General features: G+C 31.1%; 4 protein-coding genes across 9 annotated transcripts; 2 read left to right on the top strand and 2 right to left on the bottom strand.

Moving 5' to 3' along the window:
* Window positions 1-4,763: 4,763 nt before the first annotated feature.
* Window positions 4,764-10,249, top strand: LOC127069275 (hemocyte protein-glutamine gamma-glutamyltransferase-like). Its single transcript, XM_051006077.1, has 8 exons — window positions 4,764-5,074; window positions 6,271-6,745; window positions 6,877-7,103; window positions 7,181-7,782; window positions 7,946-8,043; window positions 8,149-8,439; window positions 8,722-8,882; window positions 8,992-10,249. Exons 2-8 carry the CDS (start codon window positions 6,271-6,273, stop codon window positions 9,274-9,276), a joined length of 2,139 nt encoding a protein of 712 aa, XP_050862034.1. The 5' UTR covers window positions 4,764-5,074; the 3' UTR covers window positions 9,277-10,249.
* LOC127069266 (uncharacterized) lies at window positions 9,695-16,348 on the bottom strand. 2 transcript variants are annotated; one of them, XM_051006052.1, is made up of 7 exons: window positions 14,564-16,348; window positions 14,263-14,444; window positions 14,064-14,122; window positions 13,796-13,986; window positions 12,901-13,479; window positions 12,576-12,692; window positions 9,695-12,470 (listed from the first exon to the last, which is right to left on the bottom strand). In XM_051006052.1, exons 1-7 carry the CDS (start codon window positions 15,964-15,966, stop codon window positions 9,764-9,766), a joined length of 5,238 nt encoding a protein of 1,745 aa, XP_050862009.1. In that variant the 5' UTR covers window positions 15,967-16,348; the 3' UTR covers window positions 9,695-9,763. The 2 variants fall into 2 exon arrangements, with proteins under 2 accessions (XP_050862009.1, XP_050862010.1); XM_051006053.1 differs by having other exon boundaries at window positions 14,293-14,444.
* Window positions 16,349-16,487: 139 nt separating this feature from the next.
* LOC127069294 (40S ribosomal protein S6-like) lies at window positions 16,488-18,216 on the bottom strand. Its single transcript, XM_051006137.1, has 5 exons — window positions 18,104-18,216; window positions 17,498-17,702; window positions 17,268-17,413; window positions 16,823-17,023; window positions 16,488-16,734 (listed from the first exon to the last, which is right to left on the bottom strand). The coding sequence occupies exons 1-5, from the start codon at window positions 18,107-18,109 to the stop codon at window positions 16,534-16,536; spliced, it is 759 nt and encodes a 252-aa protein (XP_050862094.1). The 5' UTR covers window positions 18,110-18,216; the 3' UTR covers window positions 16,488-16,533.
* A 53-nt stretch (window positions 18,217-18,269) lies between these two features.
* Window positions 18,270-24,250, top strand: LOC127069270 (importin-11). 5 transcript variants are annotated; one of them, XM_051006069.1, is made up of 18 exons: window positions 18,270-18,393; window positions 19,423-19,554; window positions 19,736-19,836; window positions 19,977-20,090; window positions 20,184-20,590; window positions 20,682-20,945; window positions 21,033-21,188; window positions 21,279-21,319; window positions 21,390-21,572; window positions 21,653-21,764; window positions 21,917-22,137; window positions 22,214-22,378; window positions 22,490-22,682; window positions 22,752-22,989; window positions 23,079-23,175; window positions 23,304-23,566; window positions 23,652-23,793; window positions 23,908-24,250. In XM_051006069.1, the coding sequence occupies exons 2-18, from the start codon at window positions 19,432-19,434 to the stop codon at window positions 24,025-24,027; spliced, it is 2,940 nt and encodes a 979-aa protein (XP_050862026.1). In that variant the 5' UTR covers window positions 18,270-18,393; window positions 19,423-19,431; the 3' UTR covers window positions 24,028-24,250. The 5 variants fall into 5 exon arrangements, with proteins under 5 accessions (XP_050862026.1, XP_050862024.1, XP_050862025.1 ...); XM_051006067.1 differs by lacking the exon at window positions 18,270-18,393 and adding an exon at window positions 18,549-18,660; XM_051006068.1 differs by lacking the exon at window positions 18,270-18,393 and adding an exon at window positions 18,681-18,808.
* Window positions 24,251-24,480: the final 230 nt, after the last annotated feature.

Here is a 24,480-nt window from a genome sequence, read left to right as displayed (position 1 = left end):
AAAAAAATATACACACACATAAATATATAGTATATTATGTATATTGGTAAAAAAGAAAACAAACAAACAAACAAACAGATATGTATACATAAAGATAGAATTAATTGCATATTTCGCGATTACTACTTATGTCTGTTATTTATGAAGTTTGTCAACTGGTCGAGCATTGCCGTTGTTTATTTTTTTAATTCTACTTTTTTTTTTAAGTTTTTTGTTTCTTTTTTCGTCTTCTTTTAATTTTCTTCTATCGTATAACAAGTTCGACCATTACACCAGTAGTTGAATTTATAATATTTTTGCCAAAAATAATGCCATAATTTCATGAATTAGTAACCGTACGTAGCACGATAATAACTTTTGAAAGTTGTTTTAATATTGTGAAGAAAGAGAAGAAATAAAAATTAGAAGAGCAAATAGAACGGCAACGAATCGGTTCTTGAAGGTTTTTCATAACCGATTTGATGTGAATATTGTTAAGAAAAAAATAAAATAAAATAAAATAAAAAAGATAATAATGATAAAAAGGAAATAATTATGTAGTAGTCGCCGTGCTCGCGTGCACACGAACGTTCCTACTATTATTATTACTATTGTTATTATTACTATTACTATTATTACTATTATTGTTATTGTTATTGTTATTATTATTATTATTATTATTATTATATTATCATTATCATTATTTTATTCATGGACATTTTATTAACTTGTAATTTTTTTCTTTTTCCTTTTTTTTCTTTTTAATTTTCTCTTTTGTTATGGGGAAGTCGAAAGACACATAGAAAAAAAAAGTTATCGCGAAATATCTAATCTTTTACACACCGAGAAGACATAGTACTCGGTCTATCGCGTTCGTTGTGTTTTTGCTTTCAATGTTTGGGATATGAAGGTATGTTTCAAAATGGCGTTATGTTATTCGTTGTATTTCCAATGAAAAAAATAAAAAAAAAAGAAGATAATAATACGTGGTACGAGACAGAGACGAAGAAGAAGAAGAAGAAGAAGGAGATGATGACGAAAAAGATGAACATGATGATGATGATGATGATGAGATGATGATGATGATGATGATGATGATGATGAGATGATGATGATGATGATGATGATGATGATGATGATGATGATGATGATGATGATGATGATGATGATGATGATGATGATGATGATGATGATGATGATGATGATGATGATGATGATGATGATGATGGAGGTGGTAGTGGTGATGGTGATGATGATTATGATGATGATGAAGATGATAGATAGGAGATTGACTGTGATAATAGGATCGAGGACGCATCTCGGTGAATGCACGACCGCGTTTTTATGACTTGTAAACTTTGTTCTTTTTTCTTTCCTTTTATATTTCTTCATCATCCCCGTAATTGCGTCCTACGGGTTTTAATTAAAAATGAAAGAACTTTCGTAGTAATAATAGTCACAATATTAATTGTTGAAAATGTTTAATGTGTTTGACAGAAAAAAAAAGAAAGAAAAAATAAAAAACGTGGTCGTATTTTCCTCGAGCACAACGTGGGATCTAACAAAGAAAAGTGCAGTTATAATAATTATTATATTATTAGCTATATGTATGTATATTTACAAAATCTTATATATATATATATATATATAATCTTATATATATATATGTATATATAGGGCTGAAAAGAATGAGAAATTCCTTTATATATTGAGTTTCATGCATGTACATGTATATGTGTAATTACTCGTTGATTAATTCATATATATTTGGGCGTTCAAATTTAGGATTATGATTGTTATGATCGATGATGATATTTTGTTAGATTTCAGGTATTTTTAAGTTTCGTTGTTTTCTTTTTAACACTTGAATTTAATGAACGTCCGTCTTTATATACTATCCGTTTATTTATTTAAAATGTTTAAACAGAGTGCGTAGAGAAAGAGAGAGAGAGAAAGCGAAGATGAAATTCATGAACAAACGATATAAAAATGATTTTGCAACGATTTTTATCATATTTTCGTTTGTTTTCAATTTCTTTTTGTTTCTTTTTTTTTGCTTTCGGGTTTTTTTTCTCTTTTTTAATTATTATTTTTTTTTTTTGTTGGAACAACATCGTTGATATAGGAACGAAGAGATACATATGTACAATGAATATTTCGTTTTCTCACACGAACTACTCGATTCATAACTTCGTTCGCGTCAATCTTTTCGATATATTTCAGCAATGTGAAAGTAAATTGAGGCATAAAAATTAAACACGTGCCATTGTAACGGAGACCCAAAGTGCGTTTGGATAAGATTTGATTTTTAAAAAGACGCGAGCTAACGCATCAGGACTGATAAGAGAAGGAGAGAGAAAGAGAGTGTGTGTGTGTGTGTATGCGTAATTCGAATATGTTTGTCAGTATGTTTGTCGTGTATGTTGCGTTCCTTAAGCATATCGCGGGTTCAAAGATATTACTTTGAAGAAACAGAAAGAGATGAGTAGCGACAAATAATCCGATTATGAGCTAATAACACATTTGAATGATTTATAAAAAATAAGACAAGTTTTATATATATATATATATATATATACGTTCATTTTCGTTTATCTTTTTTTTTTTAAATATTTTTTTTCTCTCTCTCTAACGTACGGATAAATAGTTTTGTATAAGTTATGCACACTTATCATAAATTTGCGAACAAACGAAAAAGGAGCTACAAAAAATGAAAAAGCTCACGCACACACACACACGAACACGTGCACACACTCACGTACACGCCCGCACGCAAACAAACGCAAAAGAAAGAGTAGGCATTTATAAAAATGTCGTGGAAAATTTATAGCATTCTAATATCAAAATTATCGCTAGCGCAATCAATGAAGTAGCCAAGTAATCTTGTGCCAAATTTGATAGAGAAATTGGATGATTAATATCTCGTAATCAAAAAAAAAAAAAATAAATAAAAAACATTAGAAAAATGAAAAAAAGAAAAAAACAAAACAAAGAGATAGAATTTCCTAGAATCGATCAAATTTGTTCGACGCTCAGAGAGAAAGGAAAAGGATGTGAAAACGAAAAAAAAACAAAAAGAACAAAAAAAAAACAGAAGTAAACAAAAAAATTTGAATCCGCGAAAGCCGAATATGCGTTAGCTGCTGCATTCCGTAGCGAAGAAGTTACTGATTCCTCGTTCTTATTTATATAGTATTATATATGCATACATGCATACATACGTGCATACATACACACATACATACATACACACATACATATATATACACGTCTATACTTGCCTTAATCTAAATATTTTTAGACTTTTTAGATGGGTGCTCGCGCGAATATAAACGGTCCATTTTACTTAGATGAGATATATCTTCTAATATATACATAAATATATGTGTATATGTGTATATATATATATATATATTTATTTATTTCACTGATTCAAATATTGATTTTTAAATTAATATTAATCACCGTGTCGGTTCGCGCATTCCGAGCGTCAAGATATATAAAATTGATCTATATTTCTTTAGATGTATCTTATTCGAAGGATCATCATTTTTATCAAATTTTGTAACCCTTTGTTTCTCCCTCTCTCTCTCTCTCTCTTTCTCTCTCTCTCTCTCTCTCTCTCTCTCTCTCTCTCTCTCTCTCTCTCTCTCTCTCTCTCTCTCTCTCTCCCTTTCTCTCTCTCTTTCTTTTTTATTTTTTTAATATTATTGCATCTTTGACATTCTCGGATTGCGTTCGTCGATTAGTCAATCAATACGAAGATATATCAAAATGATTATCCTTCATTTCTTATTGAAAAAAAATATAAAAAAAAATACAAAAAAACAAAAAGAAAAGTCAAAAAAAAAAATAAAAAAGAAACAAACAAACAAAAAAAATGTCGTTGATCGAAATAATCGATATACAAATATCGTAGGATCATGTTTCGTTAATTATCGAAAAGAAACTTTCCGTATTTTTTGGAAAGAAAGAAAGAAAGAAAGAAGGCTTATGAGTAATTGGAAAAGAAAAAGAGTGACCAATACTTTACAACGTAAATCGTGTAGGCCGATTACATACACACACACACATACATACACATATGCTCATACACATACACAGACATAGCCAGAGAGAGAACGCAAAATAAATCTATGAAAACTTTTTCTTGACTCCTTTCATCCTTTCAACTGATAACCACACAAAATTTTTCCTTTACGATTACGATAAAAAATGTGGAGAACCGCAGCATCCATTGCATTGTTATATTATATTATATTATTATATGGACTTAATTATGATTGCTCTTTCACACGATAAGATAACATTATGTAGTAAACGATATCATGTGTGAAAACTCGAGCATGATAATTCTTGATTTTAATTAGAATAGATTTGTGATTTCTTTATTTCTTTTTTTTTTGTTTTTATAATTTTTTCATCAAGAATAGAAAGTTTAAAATTTAATACGAATCTTAACATTTCCTTTTGATACGATTGTGTTTTAATTTATTGTTTTTATGTGAAAAAAAGGAAGAAAGAAAAAGTAAAGAAGTCGATCCTTTGTGAATGCATCGAGTTAAATTTTTACTAACAATTATAATTATTTATAATTATTTAATTTCAATTTCATCTATTATGAAGAGAGTTAATCATGAATCTAATTTCATGAATATTATGAATTACAAATAAATTATAAAATAATTATAATCGAAATTTTTCTAAAGAAATAAATTATGAATAATTATGAGATAATATATTATAATTGATCGGACGTAAAAAACAAATTTTTTTTTTGTGAAATTCCTGATGATTTAAAAGGCTAAGAAAAATAATTTGATTTTCGTTAAACGTGATTACGCATCTATGCGTATAAGAGAATGAACTAATTAGAACATTTAAAGATAATAATTAAGAACAACGGAGGTACATATTATATCAGTAGGCATTTTAATTATCGTAGTGGGGATACTGCGGTTAGTAAGTTGGATGTTGCACGTTATATAAAAAGACGTCAAACATCTCTGATCGCCAGTAAGGCTTTGGTTTAACTTGGAAATCGATTGTAGTAAGTGAAAGGCACCATAGATTTTCAACATATAAAACGCTCAAGGTTAGTCTTTTAACATAAAATGTTATAAAAAAAAAGTGTTATCGTTTTCATTTGATTATGTTTACAATTGATATAAAATATTGATCCACATTTGTTTAATCGCATTAATTTGAAAGAAAAAAAAATCGAATTTTCTATTTAATTATCTTTATAATCAACATGAACTATTAATTTAATTTGTATCTTTTTAATTACAAGAACGAACTCTTATAATACAATTTCTACTTTGCGTTGCATGACAAAATTTTTTTCAGAGAGAAACAAGTAGTAGAGTTAGATTTTTATTTTCTTGCGTAGAAAAAAAGAGAAAGAAAAAAAGAGAAAAAAGAAAAGACATGATCTCACAGTAAGCACAGAGTTGTGAATTATTAGTATGGAAATGAAAAGTATAAAAAAATTTTGTAAAGGATCATGTAATATGCATTTATTCAAATCAGAAGCTTAACAAGATTTTCCTTTCTTTTTTCTTTTTTTTTTTTTTTAATTCTCATGAGAGATCTCTCTTTTCTCTGATGATTTATTAAAAAGTAGCTAGCAAAAAAGTTGTCAATTTAAAAATATGTACAGATATAATTATTTTTAAAACACGTTCACATTCTCTCAGGATGTGATATTTCACTGTAACAAAATGATGAAATCGATGAATCATTTAAGAGGTCATGATTCAATTCCATTCAGGGATGTAACAATTTCATTCACAATCCGATCACGTAACATCGATTTTTCTTACTTAGGCTTACTTTCATACGATGACGCGATTCGTCAAAAGAGCGGATATATACTCTTTTATTTCTATTTGAACATATATACATATACGTATAACTATACATATATATATATATATATGCATATATTTCTAGTATTTGAGTTCTGATGTAAGAAACAAATTTAAAGTGAAGAGACTTTTAAGAATGGAATGTATAGATTTGAGGAAAAGAAGTCTCAGAATGACAATTATTTTTTTATCTTTGTTTTAACAATGAATAATAGAAATTTGTAAACGTTAGATTAAAAAAACATTGATTTTTACTTTGAATAAAATGTACGGACTTGAGAAAGTTCTGTACGTTGTACGAACTCTAAAGAAAAATTGTGCGCGCGCATGTACGTAGAATTTGTTAAAAAATTGATTATAAAAATAGCACGATTTATGTAAAAAAAAATTAATCATAAAAATGTGTTCAACCGGATATTAGATGTCTAACGAGGAACCATTGATCGTTGACATGGCTTACATGTACGAGAAAGAAAATGCCAAAGCACATCATACTATCAATTACGAAATGATTCATTCGGAAAATCCAACACCAATATTACGACGAGGTCAAGCTTTCAACTTGGCATTGAGATTCAATCGTGAATACGTGGATGAAACTGATATTGTCAGACTATTGTTCAGTTTCGGTCCAAATCCAAATGTAATGAAGGGTACCAGAGGAGTCAACACGATAACCAATCGAGACACGTATTTAACCGATTTAGAAGCATGGGGTGTAAGAATGGTAGCGGTCAGTGGAATGGATTTATCAGTTGAAGTTAGAAGTCCAATTGATAGTCCAATTGGTGTATGGCAATTGAACGTGGAAACAACGACTCTTGGAAGAAAAGAACCACCGAATACGTATCACTATGAAAAAGACATATACTTGCTGTTCAACCCTTGGCTAAAAGGTATATCATTCATGAATATAATAAAAAATTTTTCAAAAAAAAAAACAAGACAAAAACCTAAGAAATTCTGCGTTTGACGAAAGGATATTAAAAGAAAAGAAAAAAAAAAAAAGTAAATAAAATTCTCACAGAGGATCTGGTCTTCATGGAGGACGAACAACTTCTCGACGAATACGTTATGAACGACGTTGGAAAGATATGGGTTGGTCCATGGGGAAGTTCTCGTGGCAGAGAATGGGTCTTTGGCCAATTCGACGCATGCGTTTTACCAGCTTGTCAATTATTATTGGAAAGATCGGGTATTAAAGCTGTGTCCAGAGGAGACCCTATCAAAATGTGCCGTGCGATATCAAGAATCGTAAATGTTTAATTTTAATTAAAAAAGAAATATATATATAAATATATATACAATATGATAATTTTATTGTTTTCCAGGTAAATTCGAACGACGATCAAGGTGTTATAACTGGTCGATGGGACGGTGATTACGAAGATGGTACGGCACCTGCAGCCTGGACTGGAAGTGTCCCGATATTAGAACAATTTTTAGAAACAAAGGAGGAAGTAAAATACGGACAATGTTGGGTATTCGCTGGTGTGGTGACAACCGTTTGTCGAGCACTTGGAATACCATCAAGAGTCGTATCAAATCTCGTATCGGCTCACGATGCAAATGCCTCGTTATCGGTCGATCGTTATTACAATGCTGATAACGAGGAACTCGAATATGATCCTAATAATTTGGAGGGCGAAGATTCGATTTGGAATTATCACGTTTGGAACGACGTTTGGATGGCTAGGCCTGATTTACCTAAGGGTTATGGTGGTTGGCAAGCGATAGATGCTACACCGCAAGAACCATCGGATAGCTTTTATCAATGTGGACCAGCCTCCGTCGAAGCTATAAGACAAGGTGCCGTTGGTTATAACTTTGACGTTACTTTTATGTTGGCTTCGGTTAATGCCGATCTTATGAGATGGAAGGAAGATCCAGAAAGCGAATTAGGATACTCCAAGATCGACTGTAACAAATATCAGTTAGTTGAAATATTTTTTTTCTCTCTTTTTACAAATTATTATATCAGCCGATAGTTAAAAACATACATACATGTATATATTTTTGTTTACAGTACATAATACAATTTTTAATATGTACCTTCATTCATACGATAATAATTTCTTTTTTGTTCTCTTTTTTAGTATCGGTCGAATGATCCTGACAAAAGCACCATGGATCTTTGATCCAAACGGTGACAAGGATAGAGAGGATATAACGTCTCTTTACAAAGCTAAAGAAGGTCAGAGAAATTTATTTACTTATTTGTTTATTTGCTTGTTCGTTCGTTTTTTGTTCTAATCTTGTTACTATTTTTCTCTCGATTTGTTGTTACAAAAAACAAAAGGCACGGAGGCAGAGAGACTGACCTTGTACAGAGCAATACGTAGTACAGACAGAGCAAAGAAATTTTATTCCTTGCCAGAACCAAACAAAGAAGACGTCCAATTTGATCTAGTTGATCTCGAACGTGTTAACATAGGAGAACCATTTGCAGTTACCGTGAATATAAAAAACAAATCAAATAAACCAAGAACGATACAAGCTATATTGTCCGCAGGCAGTGTTTACTATACCGGAGTCAAGGCGAACTTGGTAAAAAGAGCCTCCGGTGATTTCGTTCTTCAACCTAATGCCAGTAAGATTAGAATAATAGTCGACATCGTTGTAATGACGTATAGATTTTTTTTTCTCACACTCACATTCCTTCTAAATTATTTAACGACAAACTCGTATGGAATAATTATCGTATTTTAATGAACCATCGCATAAATTATACAATATTGCATAACGATTTATGCAAATCGATTAGATGATTTTTCTTCTTCTTATTTTACTAGGAAACGTTTAAAAACACATTCGTATTTCTTGCGCATGATAATTTTTTTCTCTTTTTTTTTCTCTCTCTTTTTCTTCACAGGCGAACAATTAAGATTGACAGTTACCGTGGATGATTATCTGGATAAATTGGTAGAGTATTGTATAATGAAACTCTACACGATTGCTACTGTCAAAGAAACGAAACAAACTTGGGCCGATGAGGATGATTTTCAAGTTCTCAAACCTAATATCACTGTCAAGGTTCGATTTTGATCATTTATTAAAAGATTTATCAGCAAATCGAAGGAAAAGAAAATGTTTCCCATAAAGATCTTGTTTCTAACGTATCAATATCAAATATGTATTACAGATCGAAGGTGAACCGATGCTTGGAAGACCGTCGACCATAACGCTTAGCTTTAAGAATCCTTTGAAGAGAACATTAACTAATTGCAAATTTAATTACGCTGGTCCTGGATTAGCCAGAAACAAGATTTTACCTTTCAGAGACGTCGGACCATTGGAAGAAGTTTATGTGGAACATCAATTGGTTCCACAAAAACCTGGAGAACAAAAGATCGTAGCCACGTTTGCCTCGAAAGAATTGATCGATATCACTGGAGCGGCAACGATCGAGGTCTTGGATGAAGATTGAAAATTTAATATATCAAAAAAAAAAAAAATCATCTTTTCTTCTTCTCTCTTTTCTTTTTTTTTTTTTTAGTTTTTGTAAATAAGGAAGATAAGTTGAAAAAAGAAGCCGTGATAATATCACAGTAGTATATACTTTTACCAATTTTTTTTTAAACGAGATCGCAATTAAAATGAAATGTCATAATCATTAGGAGAATGTAATCGTATATTTAAATTAATATGTAAGTGCAACACGTATAATCTTCGTTAATATCATCTTGTTTCTTAGTTTTAACAATTTTTCAATACACACACACGCACACGCACACACATATATATATATATAAACGATGTTAGTATTATAAAAAAAAATATGTTGAAATTTTTAAATCTTTATTACAAACAAAACGTGAAAGAAAATACGAGAGAAACGAATCTAATATGAAAATCTAACGAGAGCTTCTGTAAGAACAAAAACGAAATTAATTATTTATTAATTAAATAAACGTTTAAGAAATAAACCATGGTTCACAGGTAATAGAAAAGTTCAAACAAAAAAATACAAAGAAACATATGGTAAAATAGATAAGAAGAAGCAAGCCTTCTCTAGAAATAATTAAATCATTATAATCATTCGATTCGATATTTTCGTTACAAAATGTAAAATATGTTTCTTTATCGGAATATTTCATTATCTCTAAGCGTTGATCTTTTATACTCAAAACATTTGATGATACTTTCTTAATGGAATCTGATATTGTTTTCGTTTCTCTCTCTTTCATGTCGTTAGAATTTTTAGTTGAAAGAAATAGATAATTATCAGTCTGATCGGATTCATTGTCTGATGAGGAATGATCGGTTGTTTTTAATTCATAAAAAATATGTTCGACAGAAGACGACGTACTTTTAATACTAATCATCTCCTCGTCATCGTCATTGAAATTATTCTTGTCGTAAGAACGAGAACAATTCTTATTAAAATATTCGCAGGTCAATTGTTCGTCAATTTCCATAGATCCTTTTTCAGAAAATCCTGTAGCTTCTTCGAATGACGTCGATGAACTTTTTTTACATTCGTCCGATTGATTATTAACGATCGAGCAATCTTCACAAGTTTTAATAGCGTCGCACAAATTTTTCGAATAACAACAAGTCATTTGGAAAGCATCCGTGACATCGCTCATTTCGTTGAGATTTGTATTAAAACGTTCGAAACGACGTCCTTGTGAAATTCTTGATGATCGTTGGAAAGAATTAGAAGATAAGGACGATTCTATCGTCGAAGAAGATCGTCGATCATTGATCATAACATTTTTTACATTCGACGATTCCGACAAATCATTCGATGAAACAGATATTATTTTCTTGATATTAGAATCAAACGGTGTAGTAATTACGTTAACTCGAGAAAATGCATTATTGGCTTCCTTTGTAGTTTCCTGTAATTTATTCAATTTTACATCAACGCTTTGCAATTGCTCTTTGATATCTTTTAATTGATCAATCAGTGATACCGACAGTATAGATCTTTCGATATTAAAATTATTACTTATTTTTGATTCAGAAGATTTGTTTAATTCACTTTTTTTATCCTCTTTAGAGTCATCTTCGTAATTAGGTTGTTCGCAATATAACTCTACCGTCTCCGCGACCCATCGATCATTAGGATCGTTAGAATCTTTCTTTTCTTCTTTACGGTTCTCTATTGATATGGCTAGATTGTCGTTAGGTTGTTCACAATATAACTCTACGGTTTCCATGACCCATCGATCATTATGATCTAGAACTTTTTCTTCGCTGGCGCATATTGATTTTGACTCAACGTTAACAACGGTCTTAGTTTCGTTGGAATTGTTCGAAGAATTTATAACTAAATCAGTAGCAATGCTTTTCTCTAAAAACGTAGACGAACATTCGTTCGTTTGAGTTTGAATCATTTGAGTTGGTAATAGTATCGATTGATCTTGCGAAAGAATTTCTGTAGCAACATCTTTCAATGATATTTTCAAATCAATTTCATTGGGAGATGGAACTATTCTATCGACATATTTAATGCAATTAGAATTTATATTCTCGACGTTGGTATAAGCATCGGAAAATGATTTCGAATGTGATATAGTTTGCGAACTCTTACACTTCTTTTCATCGATAGATTCATTATCGTTGAATCGAGCTTTTTCTATTAACGTCATTGATCTTATCTCTTGATCAATATCACTGCCCGATGTCGAAGCAATAGAAACTTTGTTCAAAGAATCTCTCGAAATATCTTTTTTAATATTTGAATATCGTAATTTACGTTGATGTTCAAAACTTTTTGTTGGAACGTAAGACACTGAGGAACATAAGATATCTGATGTATTCAGAGACGTTTGCTGTTTCTTCTTTTCTTCAATTGAATCAGAATCTTTTAACTCGTCCAACTTAAATTCACTTTCCTCGTCATTATCATCGGTCGAATTTTCTAAAGAATCCTTGTCAATTTTGCTTGATTTGCTTTTCTCGATAGACTTCTCGAAAATGAAATCGGTTTTTGACGATAACGAAGACAGACATGATAATTGACAACGTTTTGACGAGGTGACCATCGTTATTGAGTTAGACATTGAATTGGCTTCGGTATTACTGTTCATATTTCTAAAAGATATTAAACTTGGCTGATTCTCGATTATTGTATCACGATCAAAGTTGGTATTACTTTTTAATATCGACTTTTGTAAAGAATCATTTGTCTTAGTAACTTTTTCATTGGATGAGTTTAATTTTTCTGCGAATGATTTTTCTTTTATATTCTTCTTCGTTGTCTCTTCGTTAGTTTCTTCATTTTTATATTCTGACGATGAATTTACAGGAAGTTTTTCAGGAACCTCTAATAAAACCATCGACGAATTTTTGCTATCATTTCTTTCATTCGAACAACAAATTTCCTTATCTTCCTCCTTTTTCTCGTAATCTTCCGTAAGAACATTTGTAGTCTTTGGTGATTTATTGTCACGTTTATCTTTAAACAGAACTTTCAATGCATTTAATTTAGGAATACCTGAACGTGATTTAGGTTCAGATTTGTCTTTCTTCGAATTTAGTTCGGTACTATTAACTCGACCCTTTGTCAACGACATATTCGATAATGGTATTTGTGATCGATTATATGGAGAGGAACGTGTTTCTGATAACGAATTATTATCTTTTAATTCCTTCTGTATTGTTCTTGTTTCTCTAAAAGGAGAAATGTCAATCAAAAATATAGACACGTTTTAAGAAACATTTATGTGACTATACGTATACAATCGATGTTAATCAAGTAATAACAATGTTACTTACGCGAGCAATTCGCATAATCCAGTTACACGTTTCTCAGCAAAATTCTCATTCCGTCGATACTCCTTAAAGAAATTATTCCTGTTCGAGACTATTGGCTCTGATGGATTAACAATCGATCTGACAAATAAAAATAAATTGTTATATTATTTTATATCATTTTATATATTTTATTATTTCTTTTTTTTTTGTAATTTTATATTAACGATAATAAAATTTCGTTCTGCACAAAAACCGAGAAATATTTTGATTGATTTAATGAACTAATACACTTTAATAAAACTAACGTTTTTAATAGAATTTTTCTTAATTAAAAAAAAAAAATTACTTTTTTGTTTCTTGATTGTCTTTCTCAAAACAATGCTGCCACGTACGACGATTAGTCGATTCGTTATTTAAAAACATCGGATTAGAAGCAAAAGATTTAATGGCACCGCCTGGTTTCCAAACAGGTTGAATTTGCCGCTTGATACGAATATCATCAGATTTCCTCGGTCGATCACGAGATTTATCGGTAATGTAGATCGACGACGACATTCTTGTTTTCTTTTCGCACATTTCATTGTTTTTCTTCTCTTTAATCGCTTGAACATTTTCCAAACATGGCCCAGGATTATTCTTAACTTTTTCTTTGTTATTAACGAAAGAAATATTCGAAATCGTATGTGTAGATCTCTTCGTCCTTTTTAAGTTTTCTAATTCTTGCGAATAAATCGGCTTTTCTGAACGATTTTGATTTTCTTTCAAGGCTTTATCCTTCTTAAAGTTAACCACTTTGTTTTTTCTAACGTTCGAAGAACCTGCTTGAAATTGTTGAGAAGTAAAATTCATTTCACTTTCCATTTGATTTACCTTCTTTATCGTATTTGATCTAACATTTTTACCACGATTCGTTTTGATTTCCAATCTGAAATTATTGCATCGTTTTTATTAATATTTAATCATAGAAAATAAATATTTATATTCGAGAAGAAGATAACCTATATAAATATACAGAATGGATCAAAAGTTACCAACCAATATTAAAAATCAATAACTCTTCTTCGGGACTTTCCAGATTAATTTTTTTTTTAGATTATAAAATTAAAAATTTAGCTTGTAAGATTACTAGCCTAATTGCGTATCTAGAAAGTCTTGAAAAAAAAATAATTGACTTTTAAAATCGTCTAGAAACTTTTAATCCGATCTGTATGTATATTTAATATATACTTAAATAGACTAACCTATTGTTAGATTGTTTATTTTTTATATTATTCGAAATACTCGCTTTACGATTGAGAGGCTTCTTAATATTTTCTTTATTATCTTCTGCAGTAGTAATATCATTGGTTAAATGCAACATATCGTTTATTAATCCCTTGATTTTGCTTTTTTGATCAATCATTTTCTCCTTACCATTTAATGCTTGCTTAATCTATAAAAATTATAATAATTATATACACAAATACATATATGTTTTTATGGATAGAATTTAGAAGTCAAGCATCTTACGTCATTTTTTGGAAAATCTTGTCGTCCCTGAATAGATTCTAAATGTTTGTAACATTGCTCTGTAAAAACAGATAAAAGTAAAGAACAAAAACAAAAAATCAAAAAGTTAATCTTCTTTTTCGGACAGTTCAAATAAAAAATTAAACTTGATACAAAGTAGTAAAATAATTAATAAAAAAAATAATACATAACGAGTTACCAAGAATAAAAATATAATGATTATAAAAACCTTCTATAGGTTTTCTTAAGGTTTTCTTAGAGAGGACGAGATTATCCACTTTCACAATTTTTTGAAGGTCGTTAACACTTTCTGTTAATAAATTATTCATTTTTGTTATAGCTTCTTCACAGTAATTATTATTACGAAGATAATTTTTACATCTGTGTAACATAGAAAAAGAAAGGGTATTACTATGATTCCAAAATAAAAAATTAAAAAAAGAAAAAAGAAAAATAAATAAATAGAACAAACAATACAATAACGAACAAACAAACAATACCTCGTTAAAACTTCGCTCAAAGTGTCTTCGATTTCCGGCGTAGAAATAGAACGAATAATATTAGAATTCGGCAATTCTTCGCAGAGTTTTTTAGCCCCTCGTAAATTGCCCGACAGTTCTTCTTTAATTCCCGCCAAAGTGTCACAAACGTTTCCTTTCAAATCATTAGAATCGTTGAAAAATAACGAATGATTTCTCTTACAAATAATAGACAAACGATTTCTCGATCTATTGTTAGTTGCTTTGAAAATTCTTCGTCTAATGCGACTAACTCGTGCACATCTTCGCATTAATTTCATTAATTTCGATATATTCAAGAATTTTTCTGAATAATTTGACGAAAGATAAATATGATTGTATATGTTGGCCGTATTTGGAATAACTCGAATTGAATTGGTCAATTTCGACGACGTCTCCTTCGACGTAACTATATCAGAAATATTTTCTATGATCCAACGACTCGATTGATCTTGGGAATTTGTTTTCTTAATATTCTTTAATACATCCTTGCGTTCTTTCAAAGATTCGGATATACGACTTCGGCTATCTTCGGTTTTGTTCGATTTCCAAACGTTCTTATTCGGGTTTGTTCGGTTAGTTTCGTCGGAAGCATTCGTAGCAAATGGGCAATTTGAACTTGATGAATTTTTCAAAGTATTTTCTTTTGTTTTACCATCTAAATCATTGGAATAACGTTTATTTCTCGTTCTTTCGAAATCATTTATCCAATTTAATATTTCGCTCGAATCATCATCATCCTCTTCTTCTTCTTCTTCTTCCTCCATTTTTTCTCTCGTTATATCTTTCAACGATACTTTCGTCTTACTCTTCGCATTATAATCAATATTTTCTAATTCAGGCTGATAAAATGGTAATTCGAAATGATCGAGAAAATTGGTATCATTACTATTTGAATTTTTATTAACATCCTTTGATATGTACGACTCGATATCGTCACTTTTCTCTCGAGTTGGCAAAAGAAAAGTATCGTCGAGTTTCGTACGATTCGAATTTAAGCAACGATGATATTGAAGAATATTCGACTTGGTAGATTCGTCCGACTCGTTGAATTTCTTCGAAGGCGTTCGAAAGAATTCTTCTCCAGAAAGCCAATATTTCGAGGAATCAAGATCTTGGTTTGAATGTTTAATCAAACCAAAAGAGTTATCACGTTTCATTGGGACACATTTTAGAAATCGTTCACGATTCGATCGATTTGTCGAACAATATTCACATTGACACAAACATTCTTTTTCTTTGTCATTCTCAGATTTGAAAGAACTGAACGAAATATGTGGCTTGACGTAAGGATTTTTATCTCTCGATGGTGTCCGTATAAAACCATAACTGTTCAACAAGTTTTCTTCTTCCGTGATTGATTGTCTTTGTTCACTGTTACACATCTTGTACGTGAGACGGATAGTTAAAAAAAATATATATATATATCACGAGAGAACAATATATCGTTTCTTTTTCTTACATATTAGATTGATAATAAAACGTAATTTACACACAGCTATTTTATGACAAAACACTAACACACAACCTTTACGACGAAATTATTACTTGTAGGATTAGAACAAATTATCTCAATGCTTTACATGATTAAAATTTGGTCTAAGTGACCTCGTTACGAGTTACAATCAAGGGACGTGAACTTGGAGTTTGTCGATTCAACTGTTTCACGCACGATCGTTCATTGGTGGATTCTTAAAACATATGACGATCTTTCATTTTCGATAGAAAATATATTATAATTCTACTTCATACTTTAGACGCGTACGTATACGATCGAGCTTAGTTTTTAACCTCTTTATTTCTCTTTCGAATATTTTACTATCGCGTATACACGCATACACACACACACACACATATATATGTAGTTGTAGTTAATTATTTATTGACGGGTAAAAAAAACATGGAAGAATGTGGAACATTTTTTATTATTTTTTCAAGACATTTTAATTCTTTCATTTTTGCGTTGCTGTTGGTGCAGACTGACTCGATGATTTCGAATCACGCATAGAAGCACTACGCCTTCGTTTTATTTCTTCTTGACGTCTATTCTTTGCTTCTTTTTGCCTTTGAGCCAGTAGCTTGGCGTAATCAGCAGCCTGCTCCTTACGAGCCAAGCAACGCCTCTTTTTCAACGCACGCCTATGTCTTCTTCTCTGTAAACACATAGATGGAACAGATTGTTATTATTTAAACTATTGGATAATATCGATATACGTCGATAGCTATTTTTTTCTACTATACCTGTAACGTTAAAGGAGTAATAAGACGCTGTATTTTAGGTGCCTTTAGACGTTCCTTTTTGCCTTCTTTCTGAACGGGTCTTTTAACTACGAATTGGCGTACGTCGTCTTCCTTAGAAAGATTAAAGAGCTTACGGATTTTGCTAGCTCTTTTTGGTCCCAAACGGCGTGGAACTTGCGTATCGGTAAGTCCAGGAATTTCCTGAATGAAAATATATATTTATAATTTACAGATATAACTCACCGTAATTATCTAATATTAGAAATAATTTATACGAATTTTTGTCTCGTTAGTACACTGAGAAAGAGTCAAAGTAATGAAACAGTTTCCCAAATTAAAACGATATTCCATCTACCATGTCTACGATAGTACTTTAAGAATATTTATCCTTCTTACGTACACCCTTACAACATGGAAATATATAACATTTCCAAATTTATTTTACCTGCTCTCCTTTCTTCGCTATTACCAGGGCAAGTACCGACAAATTCGCATCGACGATGCAACCACGTACAGATTTACGTTTCCTTTCGCCGTCGCGTCTAGGTCTGTAGCACGAATGTCCCTTCGACAGTAATAAACGTACACGGCCTATTAAAAATATTGTTATAACATTATTCTTGAGACAAAGGAACTTATACGTACGATATTAAATTAAATTAAAAAAATACTTGCCATTGGTTAAAATACCCTGTTTCATAGGGAAGCCTTGTTTGTCATTACCACCAGCAATACGTACTACATATCCCTTCCATTCATCGCCAAGAGAATCGGCTTCTACCTCTGCTCCCATTCGTTTTTCGTAAAACATTCGGAGCTTGTGCTCGTCCGAAATCTCGAATAATTTTTGGCATCCTGTGGCCGGGAATGATACGTTCAACTATATAAAAATAATCGCTAATGAATAATCACTTTGAAAAAAATTCAAGTACAATTTTCTTCTAAACAGAGAGGTTAGATCGTATTCTCAGAGCGTTAATTCGGCAATAACTTTAATCGAAAAAAACATATATCGAAAATTCATAGTATTAAACGAATAATACATGATTATACGAGACATAGTAATACATAATCACTGCTTTTAACACTAATAAACAATCACGAATAACGACTGCGGCAACATATGACGTCCATGACTTTATTAACCTATACGAAATATGACAACAAACCTTGTTAGAATTATTATCGCGAAAGAAATATGCGCGAGCCTTTGTAGTATTTTTAACAGTTATCAAATCGTTCGAAAAAAGAAGGATTTCGAAAATATTATTGGATTCGTACCTTCATCGTGAAAGGATGTAAATACTAGTACGAGCCATGAACAAGAAAGAACATTAGGTAGGAATGCATCCGTCAGAGTGCGCTAACCGGATATCCTTTCAAATATCGAATCGCTACAATTTCGACAGAAGCTTCTAGTAAACATACTCCCTCGATAAATTATTAATAACTAAGTCAACTATTTTATATTTCATTGTGAAAGTAAACACGTTGATTTAAATATAAAAATAATATTATAATCTGAATTTATTTGATAAACATTCGAAAGGAACGAAATATTATCCTTACACGTATGACGTTGTAAAAAATTATTAAAATATTCGTTTATAAATATTGTTATATCTAATCGAAGATTATACAGTATTAATAATCATTCATTTCATCTCATTTATCTGTCGTATCGAAATCGATTATTGTTTATTGAAATGATAGTAGATTATTGAGAATCTATATTAAAGAGAATATAATCGTTAAGTAAACAGAGATGTAGAAGGAACGATATTTGGTGGGTAAGATCATGCGAAGAGGATTAATGTGCATATAGATACTCGATACTTGTAAGAAAAAGTCATCGTTATATATTTGGATAGACCGACAAGCGTATTTGGCAAACGTTATATGTATATCGTATTTACTTAGATCGTAATATTCGAGTGACCTTGTTTTTTCTAAAATATTTGTTATTGCCGGTAAAAAACTGTCACGGTGGGTACACCGTGGATGAAAAAATAGGGATAGAGAGTGGCAGCACATAGAAATGCCGATTTGCGGGCGTGTGACATTTCGATATTAGAAAAAGTTATTTTGGAGTATATTACGTTATGCCCATTAAATGCATCGACTCGGTACACGAGTATTTCGGATAAATGGAAAATACGGAATGTAATTCAATCTAATCCGTGGAAAATATAGATCGTTGTGAGATGCGTGCATCTGCTCGTATATAGGTTATAGAGACATCGTAACGACATCGAAACCTTCGCACGACGAAAATGATGTAACGTCATTTCTAAAGATTTATTTCGTTATCTTAAAATATTCAAAAGAATTAGTGAATACGTTCATCTATTATCAATAAAATGCGTATGTTATCACGATTGTAATAAACGATAGAGAATTGTTGTTATCACATGTCCATTGGTTGTTTTCGAAGGCACTGCTTTTGAAAAGAAAAATATAAAGAAAAAAGAGAAAAAAGAGAAAAAAAAAAATCTTTCCATCGATTCGAATAACTCTCAGACATATAATAAGAGTCTGTAAACATTTTCGTAATGCCCTACGAACAATTTCATGTGTCTCTGAATGTTTATGATATTTAGTGGGAAAAAATGGATGCTGCAGTGATAGAAGTTCTCCAGCAGGCAGGTAGTCAAGATCCTAATGTTTTGAAACCAGCGGAACAAACGTTAAAGGAATGGGAAACTCAAAGAGGATTTTACACTGCTCTATACGTAAGTCATTCGACGAAAGAATAATCGTATAAATATATCACGGTTTTTTCTTTGCTTTTTTTTTTATTTTTATTTTTTCATTTAATCATGAACGTAACTAATTTGCTTGCATGTTTCATGAAAATAATTTTCACAGGGATTACGCTGATTCGCAAAGTTAATCTTCTGTTTATTATTGCAGAATGTATTTTCAAATCATTCCTTGGCTGTTAATATTAGATGGATGGCCGTTTTGTACTTTAAAAATGGCGTCGATAAATATTGGAGAAAAAATGCACCGAAGTAAGGAATATTGTTTATTTCTAAAGTTATAATCTTGATGTATGTCTAATTTTATACGTTTATATATTACGGTAGTAAGTACGTATTATACAAATTCGTTTCTTTATTGAGCATTCCAATTATTTTCTTTTTTATATCAGTGGAATAGAAGAAGATGAGAAAGAATTTCTACGTCAACGGTTAATAAGTAATTTTGAAGAACCTGTAAATCAATTAGCACTTCAATTAGCAGTTCTCATTGCTAAGATAGCAAGGTAAAATATTTCATAAAATAAAGATATCTGATAATATTATAATAGATGTTATAGAGATCATAGTTATTAACTTAATTTTATCTTATTTTATAGATATGACTGTCCCAGAGAATGGGACGTATTAATACCTACACTTCTGGAAGTTATAAGAGGTCAAAATTCTATAGCACAGCATCGAGCGCTTCTTACAATGCATCATGTTGTTAAAGCTTTAGCTTCAAAACGTTTATCAGGAGATGTAAGACTCTTTGAAAACTTAACCCATAATGTGATCACGTTTATTCTTAATACATGGAATACGTACACTGAATCATTTCTTATAATGGCATCGAACGGAGTAGATGCAAATCAGATACAAGAACCTTTAGAAAAAGCATTACTGTTATTAAAAATACTTCGTAAACTTATTGTCTATGGGTTTCATAAGCCATCTCTATCTGAAAATGTCATGCGATTTTTGGAAGTAATATTCGAGCGAGCTCATACATGTCTCGAATGGCGTTAGTATTATTATTATTAGTACAATATAATTTACATGGTATATCTTTATCATTGTACTTTGTAACTCTACAAAATGTTTTATTGTTTTAGGTAAAACGTTAGTTTCAAAAGGTATACAAATGGAGGTTTGTGATAAATTCATAATTCATTTGACCAAAGTGTTACTAGAAGTATTAGAAATGCATCCACTTTGTTATGTCGAATTGATACCAACGTCTTTAGAATTCTCAGTTTTTTATTGCTTCACTGAAGCTGGTCAAGCATTAGCTTTTGAAAGATTTATCATACAATGTTTAAATTTAATGAAGAGTATTTTATTATCGGTGTGGTATAGACCGGCTAAAGGAATTGGAGGTACATTGCTCGTTCTTTCTCTAGATATAATTATTTTATTTATTACTATTATTATTGTTATGCATTAATTTTTCTGTTATAAAACAGAGTCTAAAGATCCATTGACAGTGAGAGCCTATCAATTAAGGCAGGAATTTTTTACGCATCAAACCTTAACCGAAATTTGTTCGAGACTTGTCACTCATTACTTCCTTCTAACACCTGCAGACTTGGAATTATGGGATACTGATCCTGAGAACTTGGGTAAAAATGAATATATGTATATGTATACTTAATATTTGAAAGTTCTCATTTCGAAAAATGATATTAAATAAATAAAATTAATGTTTAAAGCTGTAGATGATGGGGGTGAACCATGGAAGTATAATTTAAGAGTAAGTAAAATATAATATACTCTGATGCAAGCTTTGTCTTTTTATGTTTATAATTATAATATAATTGCAGGCCTGTACTCAACTTGTATTCTTAGCTATTTTCCATCAATTTAAAGATGTTCTTGCTTCAGTCCTGGTTGACTTGATACAGAAGCATCATCAACCTGTTGAACCAAGTGATTTACACGCAATTTTACTGAAAGATGCTGTGTATAACGCAGTTGGTTTGGCAGCTTTTGATTTATATGACGAAGTAAATATAACGCAAAGTATATTAATACGTTTATCGTATATAAATAAAAAATAAATGTGTATTCGTTATCTTAATGTTAGGTAAATTTTGATCAATGGTTTTCAACGACATTAAAGGAAGAATTAAAAGTTAAAAGTAATAATTATAGAATCATTAGAAGACGAGTATGTTGGCTTATTGGTCGATGGGCAGGTAAGCAATGGAAATGAAAGATTGCATATATAATCGATAAGATAGGAAGTGATGATACATGTAATTAAAATGTACAATTAATATATAATACAATTAATTATATGCATCGTAAAAAAAATATAATGTATTCACGAGATATCATTGTTGAACAGGTGTAAAATTAAGTACTAAGTTGAGACCAGAATTTTACCAACTTATGATAGAAGCTTTGAGTCCGGAAGAAGATTTGGGCGTTCGTTTGGCAGCGATCGATGCCTTAAAACTTGCAATAGACGACTTCCAATTTCATACAGCAGAATTTACACCTTATTTGGAGTCTACGTTCTCGTTGTTATTCACTCTACTAAAAGAAGTTACCGAATCTGATACCAAAGTATGATGGTGCTTAATATTTGTATTATGAAATATTTTTTCTCTTTTAAAAGTAAGTATTTTTGGTTTCACGACAGATGCACGTTCTATTTGTATTATCATGTATGATCGAGCGTGTGGGATACGATATAAAACCATACGTCGGTGCTCTGACTTCATACTTATCAACGCTATGGCAACAATCTGAAAATCATCATATGTTAAGGTGTGCTATAGTAACAACCCTGGTTCATTTGGAAAAGGTAGTTAAAACTACAAGTTTTCTACTCTAGTATAAAAAAAGAACAGAAAAAAGACCCTATACATTCGTTGACATTAAACGTATTATAATTAAACAAACGTTACTTTTATAGTCGATAGGTTCGGACAGTAGTATCTTGCAACCATTGGTAGTACGTGTCGTAGATCTGAGCTGCGATGTCACTCAAGAAGGACACGTTTATCTGTTAGAAGATGGTTTAGAATTGTGGTTAGCACTTTTGGAAAATGCGTCGGAACCAACACCAGAAATAATGGATCTTTTCCGAAACATGCCTCCTTTATTAGGTTGAAAGAATAATTATGTTTATAATTATATCTATTGGATCATATATACTTATGTAATTTATTTTATAGAATCATCAACAGACAATTTGAGATTATGTTTGTACATACTTCAAGCATACGTATTATTGAGTCCTCAAGAATTTCTATGTCAAAGAGGAACGGTAATAATCGAAACGTTGAGATCACTTTTAGGAGATTTACGTTGCGAAGGTATCGTCGTGGCAATGAGATTATTTGAAACATGTCTTCGAGTTTCTCCCGAGCAAGGTGCAGAGTTAATCAGACCTCTTTTAATGAAAATATTCGAGTAAGTTTAAGTATAAATGAATTAAATCATCGGAAAGTTTTAATACGAAATGAGATCTAATATCGCGAATGAAATTTTCTTTTTTATAGAAGCGTTTACAAAGGCGAAGAATTTCCAATGGTTATGACCATGTGTTTGTCTATCGTCGCAAGAGTTTTACTTTGTTGTAAAAATATTTTTGTACAGGTGATATATACAGTTTTATACTATTACTTTATATTTCTAGATATGTAATTTTCCATATGTGGACGTGTGTATATGTGTGTGCGTGCGTGCGTGGGTGTGTATGAATCACGTAGAAGAAATAATTACAGGTAATCAGTGAATTATCGAGAAACATAGGGGGTGGTGAGACGAACGAGGAAGCTGTGCTAGGACAAATAGTACACATATGGGTCAGCCGAATGCCTCTCGTTACTCAACCAGAACGACGCAAATTATTAGCTCTCGCACTTTGTTCACTTCTCGAAGCTAACAGTCCACCAAGCGTTCTTCAACACTTTCCATCTATTATATCTAATATAGTCGAAACTCTTAACGATATAACGAAATACGACGATGCGGGATGTCCTACAGAGTAAGAATCATTTTTCATTCATAGGATAGTAATATCCTATCGATGTAATGATTTGTTTTTCTATTAACGATCATCGTCTTGTCAGTTCTCTGATGATAAGCGATCCGCCTAGTCCGTCTCAATACGATGACGTAGATTATGACACTCTACATGGACAAAGGAGAAAGAAACTTGCTTTGAGCGATCCAGTTCACAATTTGTCTTTAAACAATACACTCCATAACCAAGTAAGAATTATGATTGATTTAGATCGATAAAAATAAAACGGTATAATATATTTCGAGTATAATTATATTAAAATAATATATATATATATATGTGTGTATGTATATATATTTTAGTTTATTAAATTACGAAGAACGGTAGGGAATGATCAATTCGATCATCTGTTAAATACCCTTAATCCTGACGTCAACGAGGAACTTAATTTATGCCTTGGAATGCAGGATATAGCACTATGAACGAAAAACAAAACAAGAAAAAAGAAAATAGGAAATAGAAACAAAAATGTGGTCGACGAAAATAAAAGATTATTCTCTCAAATGCTACGTACACATACAACATGTAAAAAAAGCTTTACGATGCTCTACTGTAAAACGGCACTATTTTACTGTATGATACTACCTGTTTCACTGTATTAATAATGTTGATAATAAAAGGACCTATGTCGCCACTGGAAAAATATTAACACTGTTAGAAAACATCGGATATTACGACGTTTACGTGTTTTTGTTGACATGAACATTTATATCTGACATATCAATATTCCATAAAAAACAAACTAACAAGTATAACAACAACAAGTAGTTATTTTCAATGAAAATATTGCTCGAAGTAACGTTACAACGTTATTCGATTAATTTCAATGAGAAGAAATACACGCACGTACACGCGCGGCGCACACATGCGATATA

Source organism: Vespula vulgaris, chromosome 15 (genome assembly GCF_905475345.1).
Source record: "Vespula vulgaris chromosome 15, iyVesVulg1.1, whole genome shotgun sequence".
NCBI classification, from domain to species: Eukaryota; Metazoa; Arthropoda; class Insecta; order Hymenoptera; family Vespidae; genus Vespula; species Vespula vulgaris.
The sequence above is the reverse complement of the archived record's forward strand: the minus strand, read 5'-3'. Positions and strand labels throughout refer to the sequence as shown.

Bases quoted from the DNA above. Each gene is read 5' to 3' on its own strand.
- LOC127069270 (XM_051006069.1), top strand. From the start codon at position 19,432: ATGGATGCTGCAGTGATAGAAGTTCTCCAGCAGGCAGGTAGTCAAGAT. The intron at 21,189-21,278 runs GTAAAAATGAAT...TAATGTTTAAAG, and splicing joins TACTGATCCTGAGAACTTGG to CTGTAGATGATGGGGGTGAA. The intron at 22,683-22,751 runs GTTGAAAGAATA...TTTATTTTATAG, and splicing joins AAACATGCCTCCTTTATTAG to AATCATCAACAGACAATTTG.
- LOC127069275 (XM_051006077.1), top strand. From the start codon at position 6,271: ATGTCTAACGAGGAACCATTGATCGTTGACATGGCTTACATGTACGAG. The intron at 7,104-7,180 runs GTAAATGTTTAA...ATTGTTTTCCAG, and splicing joins GCCGTGCGATATCAAGAATC to GTAAATTCGAACGACGATCA. The intron at 7,783-7,945 runs GTTAGTTGAAAT...TCTCTTTTTTAG, and splicing joins ATCGACTGTAACAAATATCA to TATCGGTCGAATGATCCTGA.
- LOC127069266 (XM_051006052.1), bottom strand. From the start codon at position 15,966: ATGTGTAACAGTGAACAAAGACAATCAATCACGGAAGAAGAAAACTTG. The intron at 13,987-14,063 runs GTAAGATGCTTG...TAATTTTTATAG, and splicing joins AAGATTTTCCAAAAAATGAC to ATTAAGCAAGCATTAAATGG. The intron at 12,693-12,900 runs GTAATTTTTTTT...TTTATTTGTCAG, and splicing joins GACAATCAAGAAACAAAAAA to ATCGATTGTTAATCCATCAG.
- LOC127069294 (XM_051006137.1), bottom strand. The intron at 17,414-17,497 runs GCAAGTATTTTT...TATTTTTAATAG, and splicing joins ACAGGGTATTTTAACCAATG to GCCGTGTACGTTTATTACTG. The intron at 17,024-17,267 runs GTAAAATAAATT...ATTTTCATTCAG, and splicing joins TAGCGAAGAAAGGAGAGCAG to GAAATTCCTGGACTTACCGA.